Here is a 13,632-nt window from a genome sequence, read left to right on the forward strand (position 1 = left end):
AGTTCCAACTGCAAGACAAGTGTCAATGATTGTAAATTGTAACAATTTAAATGTTAAGTGTTATTAGTCAGTTATGCACATTTGTGCAGAGTCATTTTTGAAACATGGGGTGACTTCCTAGAACTCTTGCACCTTATTAGTAAACAGATCCCTGACGATCACAGTGCCACTGTCCAGAACCAGCACTTGTTGTCTCTGGGACATGCCATGACCTTTTTGGGTGTTTTTATAAGCCTTATATAATAATTCATTCAGAGTGGGAGTTTTTATGTCAAAAAGTAACCAGGAGCGAGAGGGCTACCAAATGTTCTGAGATTTCTCCTGTGCTCAGGGCCCTGTGCTGCTGATGCTGGGGATCTAACCCTGTGACTCTAATGTGCAGAGGCTTATCCTGTTATCCTGATGGCAGGTGGACAACCTTGGTGTCATTAAAGTGACTGCACAACGTTTGTTTGGATAAACCCAAAGGGTTGTTTGCTAGGCAAACAGGATATGATGACAGTCCACCAACCCCCATTGCCCACATACTCTGTTTACTTGCCGACTGCTTCTGAAAAAAAACAAGAGGTTATTAAATCCCTGCCAGGGGGTTCAGTTTTCATTTGTATTTGGAAGAGTCCCTCAATTTCAGAGGGGGCTGCTTTGTCCAGTTATGAAACTTTTCACTGTGCTAGTTCTCTGCTGCAGTTTTTTCTCTAGCAGAGCCAGCCCTCTCCCAACCCAGGATGCAGACTGTGATGACCCTGATGTCTTTGAAGCTGTGGACATAGCACTGAGAAAATATAATGGAGACAAAACAGATGGCAACCAGTTTGCTCTGTACATGGTGATGGAAGCCAAGAGAATAGTAAGTAAACTTTGCAAAAAGCATCTTTGGATTTTTTATTTATTTATTTATTTATTTACTTATGGCCAGATTCTACCCATCTCCCTCATGTGGAATCACACCTTGGTCTGCATGATGTCCCAATGAAATCAAAGGAACTAGTTGCAGAGTAAGGTACTAAGTATCAGGGGGTAGCTGTGTTAATCTGTATCCACAAAAACAACAAGGAGTCCGGTAGCACCTTAAAGACTAACCGATTTATTTGGGCATAAGCTTTCGTGGGTAAAAAACCCACTTCTAATTGTCATGAAAAGGGGTAGCAGAATCTGGTTCTGTATAGTTCTCCTGTTCCCTAATAATACTGAGCCCTTACTCACAGTAGTAAGCCGTTCCTGTCAGAGGGATTACTCCTACCAGGAAATGCTCACCAACGTGAGTAAAGGGTTCAGAATCTGGTCCTGTGAAAAAAACTTTAAACTCTTGTAATTAGGTCAAAGAAAGCATAAAGGATCTATGAGTAAAGTAGCTCCATTGAAATCAAGGGGGACACTCAACATGAGAAATGGCATCAGAATCTGGCCCTGTGTTTGCACTATATGGCAGGGTCTCTCAAGTGCCTTCACTTGCAGTACTAAGGGGTCAGTAGGTTGCAGGACTAAGTCAGGAAAACTGATTTCTTTCTACAACTATACCACTGACCCAATGTTGTCACCTTACCAAGTCACTAAGCGGGCATACTAACATTTACCCGTTATGGGGAAATATTTGAGGCTTACGGCAGAAGCATACTTATTATTAAAAGAAACTTGATGTGGTCTTGTCTTGAAAAGAGCTGGTTGCAATGTGGAAAATATATTTGCAAATAATTGATTTGATAAATGATAGAAACATTTTGATTTATTTGTGAATATTATTTGATGGTCTCCAGTCCTGAGTCACACATCTACCTAAAACATCAACCAGTCTCTTGATCATATATGGTGACAAGTCTAACAAAAGAGTATTTACTCCTGAGAGCCACACAATGATGATGTTACTATAAGGATAATGATAAGCACTACTTTACTTGGGAACAACATTAACATCTTTCTACTGCATTGGATTTTAAAATGTAGATAATCAGAAACAATATATTAATAAGAATATTTAGCACTCAAAGATCTCAAAGCACTTTACCCAGATAAGAAGCTGAGCTCGGAGAGGTGAAGTGTCTTGCTTAAGGTCATACAGTAAGCCAGTGTTACAGGTGGGACTGGAACCCACATCTCCTGACATCTAGACCCCCTTACGCTAACCACTAGATGACATTGTCTTTTCTGGAAACAGAGTCAAAAATACTGCCTGTGTTTTCTAGACTTGCTATGAGCCAGTTCATGCTAGAGAACGGTGGGGGGAGGGACTTGAAGAGACTCCCAGTACACAGTATCAAGTGCTAAAGTCCCGATTATGCAAACACTGCATTTGTTAATGTTAAGCACATTAGTCCAAACATCTTCAATTAGACTACTCACATGTTTAATGTTAAGCACATGCATAAATCCTTGCAGAATCAGAGCCTTAATGACACCCCATTCCTTTCTAGTCTTCTGGTAATGCACATTGTTAATATTCATAACAGCCTATGCTGGACATTTTAATTTTAATATATACATGTTTATTGCAGTCACTCTTTGCCTTTCCTTAGTTAGACACACTGATTTAATTTTACAGAAGATCTGAAGTGAAAATGACGTGTTGCTTTGAATTTCTGATCCATCTATGTTGGGGGGAGAGAAGAGCAAGAGGGAGGATTGCCAAAGCCCACAAGATTTGATCTGTTCTTAATTCTTCTTCTAAATATAGTCTAGATTTCACTTATCACCAGTCCTGCAGTGCTGCACTCATCAATTAAATGGCTTATTATTACACGTTCATGTACATTAATTGTTGATAAGATAATTAAACATAAAGGCTGGCTAGTGGAAGATTGAGCTTCCCCTAATTAAAGACATAGCTGGTGGCAATAATAATGAAATAAAATAGCAAACAACGTAACATAAGGAGCCAGCCCTTTCTCTCATTTACATCCATTACTCGCTGAAGTAAAGTTATTCCAGATTTACACCAATGTAACAGAGAGCAGAATTTGGCCCATTACGGGCTAGATCCTTAGCTGGTATAAATTGGCATAGCTCCATTAAAGTCAATGACTCAAGCTGAAGATTCAGCCCATTATGGTTTTTTTCATCCTGCTTTACAGCCTGTGGAAATTATTTCATGCACCACTGTGCTGGAGCTGCTATTCTGTGCACAACAGGAAGTGAGAAAGAACACTGGGCCAATTTCTGCTCTCTATTACACCAGTGTAAATCCATCATAATTCCACTAAAATCAACTAGTCTTTAACAGTTAACTGTGGAATAATGAAGACAATAATTTTCTTGCTATATCCAATTGAAACTGCAGGGAGAGTTTAATTCTGCTTAATGTAGTTCCCCATGTTCAAATCTGGCCAAGAACAGAAGTTAATATAATAACTCGTCTTTTATTATTAAATGCCACAGGATTCCTAGTGACTACAAATGGTCATCCAAAAGAAACATCTTCAAGAATTGCAGTGCCTTCTGATGCCACCTGAGGGCATTGATTCACTGTTGAATTTGGAGGGTAGGAGGAAATGCCTCCTACTGAATTACCAACACCACATTAGCAGTATCTCAAGGATTTCTTCAGAAGGATCCCATCCTTCTACCGACCAGCCCCCACTATAATTAATAAAGGCTGACACAAGCACAATCCAATATGGTAGAGCTGCAGACCACCTAAGCAGCGCTCATATTTGCTGAATCAGAGAGCTCGAAATACTAGGCTCGAAATGTCCTTGAAATACTAGGATACAAAGGAGTTGAAAACATGACTGTTTTCTTGCACTATTTTTTCATCCTAGAGACAGTATGTGGAACAACCTAGGCAAATGGTTAACTAGAACAAATGACTTAATTAGATATGTTGATTACTGAGTCAGAAAGATTTTGGAGATCTGCTCAACAGAGACATTAGCTAATTTAAAGCACACTTTATCACTCCGTGCTATACACAGTACAGTATGAAAGCCCTTGGAAACCCTCAACCCCTCCAATGACTTGCTGTCTTTTATCAAAAAGAAAAGGAGTACTGTGGCACCTTAGCCCTGGTCTACACTAGGACTTTAGGTCGAATTTAGCAGCATTAAATCGATGTAAACCTGCACCTGTCCACACGATGAAGCCCTTTATTTCGACTTAAAGGGCTCTTAAAATCGATTTCCTTACTCCACCCCTGACAAGCGGATTAGCGCTTAAATCGGCCTTGCCGGGTCGAATTTGGGGTACTGTGGACACAATTCGACGGTATTGGCCTCCGGGAGCTATCCCAGAGTGCTCCATTTTGACCGCTCTGGACAGCACTCTCAACTCAGATGCACTGGCCAGGTAGACAGGAAAAGAACCGCGAACTTTTGAATCTCATTTCCTGTTTGGCCAGCGTGGCAAGCTGCAGGTGACCATGCAGAGCTCATCAGCAGAGGTGACCATGATGGAGTCTCAGAATCGCAAAAGAGCTCCAGCATGGACCGAACGGGAGGTACGGGATCTGATCGCTGTATGGGGAGAGGAATCCGTGCTATCAGAACTCCGTTCCAGTTTTCGAAATGCCAAAACCTTTGTCAAGATCTCCCAGGGCATGAAGGACAGAGGCCATAACAGGGACCCGAAGCAGTGCCGCGTGAAACTGAAGGAGCTGAGGCAAGCCTACCAGAAAACCAGAGAGGCGAACGGCCGCTCCGGGTCAGAGCCCCAAACATGCCGCTTCTATGATGAGCTGCATGCCATTTTAGGGGGTTCAGCCACCACTACCCCAGCCGTGTTGTTTGACTCCTTCAATGGAGATGGAGGCAATACGGAAGCAGGTTTTGGGGACGATGAGGAGGAGGTTGTAGATAGCTCACAGCAAGCAAGCGGAGAAACCGGTTTTCCCGACAGCCAGGAACTGTTTCTCACCCTGGACCTGGAGCCAGTACCCCCTGAACCCACCCAAGGCTGCCTCCTGGACCCAGCAGGCGGAGAAGGGACCTCCGGTGAGTGTACCTTTTAAAATACTATACATGGTTTAAAAGCAAGCATGTGAAAGGATTACTCTGCCCTGGCATTCACGGCTCTCCTGGATATACTCCCAAAGCCTTTGCAAAAGGTTTCTGGGGAGGGCAGACTTATTGCGTCCTTCATGGTAGGACACTATACCACTCCAGGCCAGTAACACGTACTCGGGAATCATTGTACAACAAAGCATTGCAGTGTATGTTTGCTGGCGTTCAAGCAACATCCGTTCATGTGTTATCCTCAGGAGAGTGAGATATAATCCATGGTCACCTGGTTGAAATAGGGTGCTTTTCTTCAGGGGACACTCAGAGGAGCCCATTCCTGCTGGGCTGTTTGCCTGCGGCTGAAAAGAAATGTTCCCCGCTGTTAGCCACAGGGAGGGGGGAGGGTTGAGGGGGTAGCCACGCGGTGGGGGGAGGCAAAATGCGACCTTGTAACGAAAGCACATGTGCTATGTATGTAATGTTAACAGCAAGGTTTACCCTGAAAGAGTGTAGCCAGTGTTTTATAAAATGTGTCTTTTTAAATACCGCTGTCCCTTTTCTTTTCTCCACCAGCTGCATGTGTTTCAATGATCACAGGATCTTCTCCTTCCCAGAGGCTAGTGAAGATTAGAAAGAAAAAAAAACGCACTCGAGATGAAATGTTCTCCGAGCTCATGCTGTCCTCCCACACTGACAGAGCACAGACGAATGCGTGGAGGCAAATAATGTCAGACTGCAGGAAAGCACAAAATGACCAGGAGGAGAGGTGGCGGGCTGAAGAGAGTAAGTGGCGGGCTGAAGAGAGTAAGTGGCGGGCTGAAGAGAGGGCTGAAGCTCGAATGTGGCGACAGCGTGATGAGAGGAGGCAGGATTCAATGCTGAGGCTGCTGGAGGACCAAACCATTATGCTCCAGTGTATGGTTGAGCTGCAGCAAAGGCAGCTGGAGCACAGACTGCCACTACAGCCCCTGTGTAACCAACCGCCCTCCTCCCCAAGTTCCATAGCCTCCTCACCCAGACGCCCAAGAACGCGGTGGGGTGGCCACCGGCCAACCAGCCACTCCACCACAGAGGATTGCCCCAAAAAAAGAAGGCTGTCATTCAATAAATTTTAAAGTTGTAAACTTTTAAAGTGCTGTGTGGCATTTTCCTTCCCTCCTCCACCACCCCTCCTGGGCTACCTTGGTAGTCATCCCCCTATTTGTGTGATGAATGAATAAAGAATGCATGAATGTGAAGCAACAATGACTTTATTGCCTCTGCAAGAGGTGATCAAAGGGAGGAGGGGAGGGTGGTTAGCTTACAAGGAAGTAGAGTGAACCAAGGGGCGGGGGGTTTCATCAAGGAGAAACAAACAGAACTTTCACACCGTAGCCTGGCCAGTCATGAAACTGGTTTTCAAAGCCTCTCTGATGCGTACCGCACCCTCCTGTGCTCTTCTAACCGCCCTGGTGTCTGGCTGCGCATAACCAGCAGCCAGGCGATTTGCCTCAACCTCCCACCCCGCCATAAACGTCTCCCCCTTACTCTCACAGATATTGTGGAGCACACAGCAAGCATTAATAACAGTGGGAATATTGGTTTCGCTGAGGTCTAACCGAGTCAGTAAACTGCGCCAGCGCGCCTTTAAACGTCCAAATGCACATTCTACCACCATTCTGCACTTGCTCAGCCTGTAGTTGAACAGCTCCTGACTGCTGTCCAGGCTGCCTGTGTACGGCTTCATGAGCCATGGCATTAAGGGGTAGGCTGGGTCCCCAAGGATACATATAGGCATTTCAACATCACCAACAGTTATTTTCTGGTCTGGGAATAAAGTCCCTTCCTGCAGCTTTTGAAACAGACCAGAGTTCCTGAAGATGCGAGCGTCATGTACCTTTCCCGGCCATCCCACGTTGATGTTGGTGAAACGTCCCTTGTGATCCACCAGAGCTTGCAGCACTATTGAAAAGTACCCCTTGCGGTTTATGTACTCGCCGGCTTGGTGCTCCGGTGCCAAGATAGGGATATGGGTTCCGTCTATGGCCCCACCACAGTTAGGGAATCCCATTGCAGCAAAGCCATCCACTATGACCTGCACATTTCCCAAGGTCACTACCCTTGATATCAGCAGATCTTTGATTGCGTGGGCTACTTGCATCACAGCAGCCCCCACAGTAGATTTGCCCACTCCAAATTGATTCCCAACTGACCGGTAGCTGTCTGGCGTTGCAAGCTTCCACAGGGCTATCGCCACTCATTTCTCAACTGTGAGGGCTGCTCTCATCTTGGTATTCATGCGCTTCAGGGCAGGGGAAAGCAAGTCACAAAGTTCCATGAAAGTGCCCTTACGCATGCGAAAGTTTCGCAGCCACTGGGAATCGTCCCAGACCTGCAACACTATGCGGTCCCACCAGTCTGTGCTTGTTTCCCGAGCCCAGAATCGGCGTTCCACAGCATGAACCTGCCCCATTAGCACCATGATGCATGCATTGGCAGGGCCCATGCTTTCAGAGAAATCTGTGTCCATGTCCTGATCACTCACGTGACCGCGCTGACGTCGCCTCCTCGCCCGGTAGCGCTTTGCCAGGTTCTGGTGCTGCATATACTGCTGGATAATGCGTGTGGTGTTTAATGTGCTCCTAATTGCCAAAGTGAGCTGAGCGGACTCCATGCTTGCCTTGGTATGGCGTCCGCACAGAAAAAAGGCGCGGAACGATTGTCTGCCGTTGCTCTGACGGAGGGAGGGGCGACTGACGACACGGCTTACAGGGTTGGCTTCAGGAGGCTAAAATCCACAAAGGGGGTGGCTTTACATCAAGGAGTAGTTCAGGCAGGAGTTCACGGAGGGTTCCAATAAGAAATGGTGCACCTAAGTTATTGTTCTTATTGGAACAAGGAGGTTAGCCTGGCCTCTGATTGATACATGGCTAGATCTACCTCACTGCACCTTCTCTGTGCGTGACTGCAGTGTGACCTAGAGGAATGAGTCCCCTAGACAGGGGAGAAGGCAAATGAGTACAAAACAAATCTGGTCTATTTCTTGTTTTGATCCACTCCATCTATCTTTTACATCTTTGGCTAGCAGCAGACAGTGCAGAAGGACTGCATGCCATCCACATCTCATGGCTGCTCGGCAGAAGACGGTGCAATAGGACTGCTAGCAATCCATATTGCCTGCCTGCTCACCATAAGACGGTTCAATAGGACTGACTGCCGGACTAAAAAAAATGACCTGGTCAAGTCACTAAAAATTTAGTCCCTGCGCCCATGTCTGCCCAGGCGCTCCTGATCGACCTCACACAGGCGACCAGGAACACCTCGGACATGACGAGGACGGCTACCAGTCGTACTGTACCATCTGCTGCCAGAAGGCAATGGGTTGCTGCTACTGTGTAGCAATGCCGTACCGCGTCTGCCAGCACCCAGGAGACATACGGTGACGGTTACCTGAGCGGGCTCCATGCTTGCGGTGGTATGGCGTCCGCACAGGTAACTCAGGAAAAAAGGCGCGAAACAATTGTCTGCCCTTGCCTTCACGGAGGGAGGGAGGGAACGGGGGCCGGACAATATGTACCCAGAACCACCCGCAACAATGTTTTAGCCCAATCAGAGTGCTCCATTGTGACTGCTCTGGACAGCACTCTCAACTCAGATGCACGATTGTTTGCCGTTGCTCTGACGCAGGGAGGGGCGACTGAGGACACGGCTTACAGGGTTGACTTCACGGAGGGTTCCAATAAGAAATGGTGCACCTAAGTTATTGTTCTTATTGGAACAAGGAGGTTAGCCTGGCCTCTGATTGATACATGGCTAGATCTACCTCGCTGCACCTTCTCTGTGAGTGACTGCAGTGTGACCTAGAGGAATGATTCCCCTAGACAGGGGAGGAGGCAAATGAGTACAAACAAATCTGGTCTATTTCTTGTTTTGATCCACTCCATCTATCTTTTACATCTTTGGCTGGCAGCAGACGGTGCAGAAAGACATATTGCCTGCCTGCTCACCATAAGACGGTTCAATAGGACTGACTGCCGGACTAAAAAAAATGACCTGGTCAAGTCACTAAAAATTTAGTCCCTGCGCCCATGTCTGCCCAGGCGCTCCTGATCGACCTCACACAGACGACCAGGAGTACCTCGGACATGACGAGGACGGCTACCAGTCGTATTGTACCGTCTGCTGCCACAAGGCAATGGGTTGCTGCTACTGTGTAGCAATGCCGTGCCGCGTCTGCCAGCACCCAGGAGACATACGGTGACGGTTACCTGAGCGGGCTCCATGCTTGCGGTGGTATGGCGTCCGCACAGGTAACTCAGGAAAAAAGGCGCGAAACAATTGTCTGCCCTTGCTTTCACGGAGGGAGGGAGGGAAGGGGGGGACTGACGATATGTACCCAGAACCACCCGCGACAATGTTTCAGCCCCATCAGGCATTGGGATCTCAACCCAGAATTCCAATGGGCAGCGGAGACTGCGGGAACTGTGGGATAGCTACCCACAGTGCAACGCTCCAGAAGTCGACTCTAGCCTCGGTACTGTGGAAGCACTCCGCCGAGTTAATGCACTTAATGCACTTCTGTGGGGACACACACACTCGAATATATAAAACCGATTTCTAAAAAACCGACTTCTATAAATTCGACCTTATTCCGTAGTGTAGACATACCCTTAGAGACTAACCAATTTATTTGAGCATAAGCTTTCGTGAGCTACAGCTCACTTCATCGGATTATCATACACATTGTAAAGAGACTAACCAATTTATTTGAGCATAAGCTTTGTATGCATCCGATGAAGTGAAGCTCACGAAAGCTTATGCTCAAATAAATTGGTTAGTCTCTAATGTGCCACAAGTACTCCTTTTCTTATTGTAAAGAGAGTGGTCACTTTGGATGGGCTATTACCAGCAGGAGAGTGAGTTTGTGTGGGGGGGGGGGCGGAGGGTGAGAAAACCTGGATTTGTGCTGGAAATGGCCCAACTTGATGATCACTTTAGATAAGCTATTACCAGCAGGAGAGTGGGGTGGGAGGAGCTATTGTTTCATGGTCTCTGTGTATATAATGTCTTCTGCAGTTTCCACAGTATGCATCCGATGAAGTGAGCTGTAGCTCACGAAAGCTCATGCTCAAATAAATTGGTTAGTCTCTAAGATGCCACAAGTACTCCTTTTCTTTTTGCGAATACAGACTAACACGGCTGTTACTCTGAAACCTGTCTTTTATCACTATGCAAATGATGACTTGCATTTTGTTTTCTCCAGGCGGGCTCTGGCAAACAGTTCTTTGTGATGTACCGAATAAGAGAGAGCTCTTGTGCTGTTGGGGGAGATAAACTCTGGCAAGATTGTGATTACAGAGCATCTGCAGAAGCTGTAAGTAGCTGCCTTCTTGTTAAAAATTCCATCTATGGAAGTAGCAATGTAACCAGCAAGATACCAGACTCTTGGGGATAGAGTGCACTTCTGCCATAAGTGACTCTGAAAATGGTATTGCAGGGTTCCATATTTACTGCGTCTCAGTGGAGTTGCAGAGGGAATGTGCTCAGTTTACAAGTAAAATGATGCAGCCTGGTTTTCCTCTCCTTTATTCCTAACTGATAGCCATACAAACCCAACCTGGTGTCTGACAGTCAAGCTGGGCAATCCCTTCTTGCATGCTATCACAGCAATTAAGGACCTGCAGGCCAAGTTATGCCTTTATTCACAACTGTACAACCCTTGTTGCTGTCAATGGGATTGCACAAGTGTAAATGCTATCAGTTTGTATTCCTTTTGTCCACTAAACGTTGGTTAGACTTCCCAGTTGTGTTTTATTATTGCAATAAACTACCACAGGAGTATTTCACAGCAATAAATATGGTGCTAACTGGATTTCTGCATCAGGTGGCTTAAAGACAAATGGTGTCATCTATGTTTGTAGGAATCAGGCGAATGTACAGCTCAAGTTTATGTTGACAAGACTGAGCAAATCAGTAACGTTACACAGGAATGCAAAATTATCCCAGGTATGTAACTGTTCAGAGTGGCATTATATAGTTGTATTGAATAAAAAGAACAACTACAACTTGCAAAAGAACTTTGTTGAGACTTCCAGCTCATTTTAAATTGTTGTTTTCAGGGTTGGTGTATCTGGGTTGGTCCCAGGATATGAGACAAACAAGGTTGGTGATGTAATATCTTTTATTGGACCAACTTCTGTTGGTGGACAGGAGAAGCTTTTGAGCTTCACAGAGCTCTTCCTCAGGTCTAGAGAAGGTAACCAGAGTGACCAAACTAAACACATGGTGGGACAGATTTTTTAAGCGTAAGGGTTTCACACATTTGTTAGGAGACCACTTAAAAATGAAGCAAACAATTAACACCTCTGCAGTCACAGGGCAATGGAAAGTTAATAGCCACAGGGTGCATTACAAATTGTTGTAATAGGTCATAAGTAGGGCCCTACCAAATTCACATCCATGAAAAACATGTCACAGACTGTGAAATCTGATCTCCCTCTGTGAAATCTGGTCTTTTATGTGCTTTTAGCCTATACTATACAGATTTATCTGGAGAGACCAGCGTTTCTCAAATTGGGGGTCCTGACCCAAAAGGGAATTGCAGGGGAGTGGCAAGGTTATTTTAGGGGGGTCATGGTATTGCCACCCTTACTTCTGCACTGCCTTCAGAGCTGGGCAGCTGGAGAGCTGCTGACCGAGGGCCCTGCCCTGAAGGTAGCAGTGCAGGAGTAGGTGTGGCAGTACCATACCATGCCATCTTTACTTGGGCGCTCCTGCTGGTGGTGGCTCTGCCTTCAGAGCTGGGCTCCTGGCCAGCAGCTGTCACTCTCCAGCTGTCCAGCTCTGAAGGCACCTCTGCCACCAGCAGCAGCTCAGAAGTAAGGATAGCAGTATCGCAACCCCCCTCCCCCCCCCCCACACACACACAACTCCTTTTTGGATCAGTACCCTTACAATTACACACCGTCAAATTTCAAATTTAAATATCTGAAAACATGAAATTCACAATTTTTAAAATCCTATCACCGTGAAATTGACCAAAATGGACCGTGAATTAGGTAGGGCCCTAGTCATAAAACCAGCGTCTCTGTTAAGTCCAGGCTTCTTAGTGTCCAACACAGTTATGAATTTAAATGCTCAGGCTCACCTTTTGAAGGTGTTGTGCATGTTTCCTTTGAGGATGAGGACTGATAGGTCAGCTGTGGAGTGATTGCTCTGTGAAAAATGCTTGCCTATGGGTGATAAGGTGTTTTTGTCTTTTATCATTTTTCTGTGTGAGTTCATTCAAGAGCATAGTGATTGTCTGGTTTCATCCACATAGCTGTTGTTGGGGCATTTGATGCACTGGATGAGATACACCACATGTTGTGATAGGCAAATGTAGGACCTGTGGATCTTGAAAGGTGTGTTGTGAGGGTACTGACCAGAATAACCGTGGAGATATGTCTGTAGGTTTTCCATCTGTTGTTCTAGAAGGGTCTGGTGCTACCTTGAGTTGATGTGTCCTTGTCTGTGGGGAGCTTGCTTCTAATGATGAGTTTGGTGAGGTTGGGGGTTGTTTGAAGGCCAGAAGAAGTGGCTCAGGAAAGATTTCTTTAGGATATAGTCCCCATCAAGTATGGGTTGTAATTGTTTGATGATAATCCATATGGGTTTTAGTGTCTGGTGGTAGGTAACAACTGGAGGTGTGCAATTAGTGGGCGGGTTTTTTTCTGTCCTCCCAAGTATTTGGGTGACCCATTCCATGATGCAATCTACTTCTCTGGTGGAGTGTCCTTGTTTAGTGAAAGTGAGGCAAAGTGTGCTCCAAAGACAGCAGGCCAGCAGTATGCCTCCAAAGGACGGCACGCCACATCCTGTCTGGGGAGGATTAGCATCCCTAGTCTTTTATACCTCACTTAAGTGCATTAAGGTGTATATCCTGAATTTTCTCTTTGGAGCATATTCTCTGCTCTCCACCAACAGAAGTTGTTCCAAGAAAAGATATTACCTCACCTATCTTGTTTCTCAGGTAATTTTAAAGGTAGGAGTCTGCATCATTCCATTCATAACCTCACAAATTATTTTCCATAAGCTAATACACATTAAAAATGAAATTCCACTCCACTTTCTTATGCAAGCATGTGCTGTGCCAATGGAACACTGGAAGACTGCTATTAAAAATACCTTTTATCATGTAAATGAAAACCAGAGTCATGGGTGGCATATGACTCCCGCATCTGGGGAGGCTGAGCCCGAGCGCTGGAAGCTCCCTAGAAATGGGGGGGCCCATCGGTACCCGGAGCGTGGTCCCGCCCCCTGCTCCACCCTGATGCCCGCCCCCACTCCGCCCCAGGCCCCGTTTATGCTTGGCCCCCTCCCCCAAACACCCCACACACACCTGCTGTTCTCACCTCTCTGCTCCATTCCTCCCTGAGGGTCCCCCTGCCCACACCTCTCTGCCTCTGGGGGTGAAGAGGTGTGAGCAGCAGGCGGTGGGGCCGTGGGGAGGGGGTGAAGAGGCACGAGAGGCAGGTGGGTGGACTGTGGGGGAAGCAAAGGAGAAGCACGAGCGGTGGGTACCTCAGGAAAGAGGTGGAGCAGGGACAGGAAGAGGAGCAGTGTGGTCGGGGCCACAGGGGAAGAGCGGGACGTGGGAGAGGGGTCTTGGGGCGCAGCGTGGACAGGGCCACGGCTGGGGCACCCTTTTGGGAGCGGCGCTCCAAAGTCGGCATGCCAGCGGCACGTC

The 13,632-nt window shown here is 46.6% G+C and overlaps 1 protein-coding gene across 1 annotated transcript in view; it reads left to right on the forward strand.

Moving 5' to 3' along the window:
* The first annotated feature begins 652 nt into the window (after positions 1–652).
* The window catches only part of KNG1 (kininogen 1), a 32,284-nt gene continuing 19,304 nt past the window's right edge, over positions 653–13,632 (forward strand). Inside the window, exons 1-3 of the mRNA XM_074962901.1 lie at positions 653–847; positions 10,168–10,278; positions 10,826–10,910. Coding sequence (XP_074819002.1) covers positions 653–847; positions 10,168–10,278; positions 10,826–10,910 — 391 coding nt within the window. The remainder of the gene's footprint in view (positions 848–10,167; positions 10,279–10,825; positions 10,911–13,632) is intronic.

Source organism: Natator depressus, chromosome 9 (genome assembly GCF_965152275.1).
Source record: "Natator depressus isolate rNatDep1 chromosome 9, rNatDep2.hap1, whole genome shotgun sequence".
Classification (NCBI taxonomy): Eukaryota; Metazoa; Chordata; order Testudines; family Cheloniidae; genus Natator; species Natator depressus.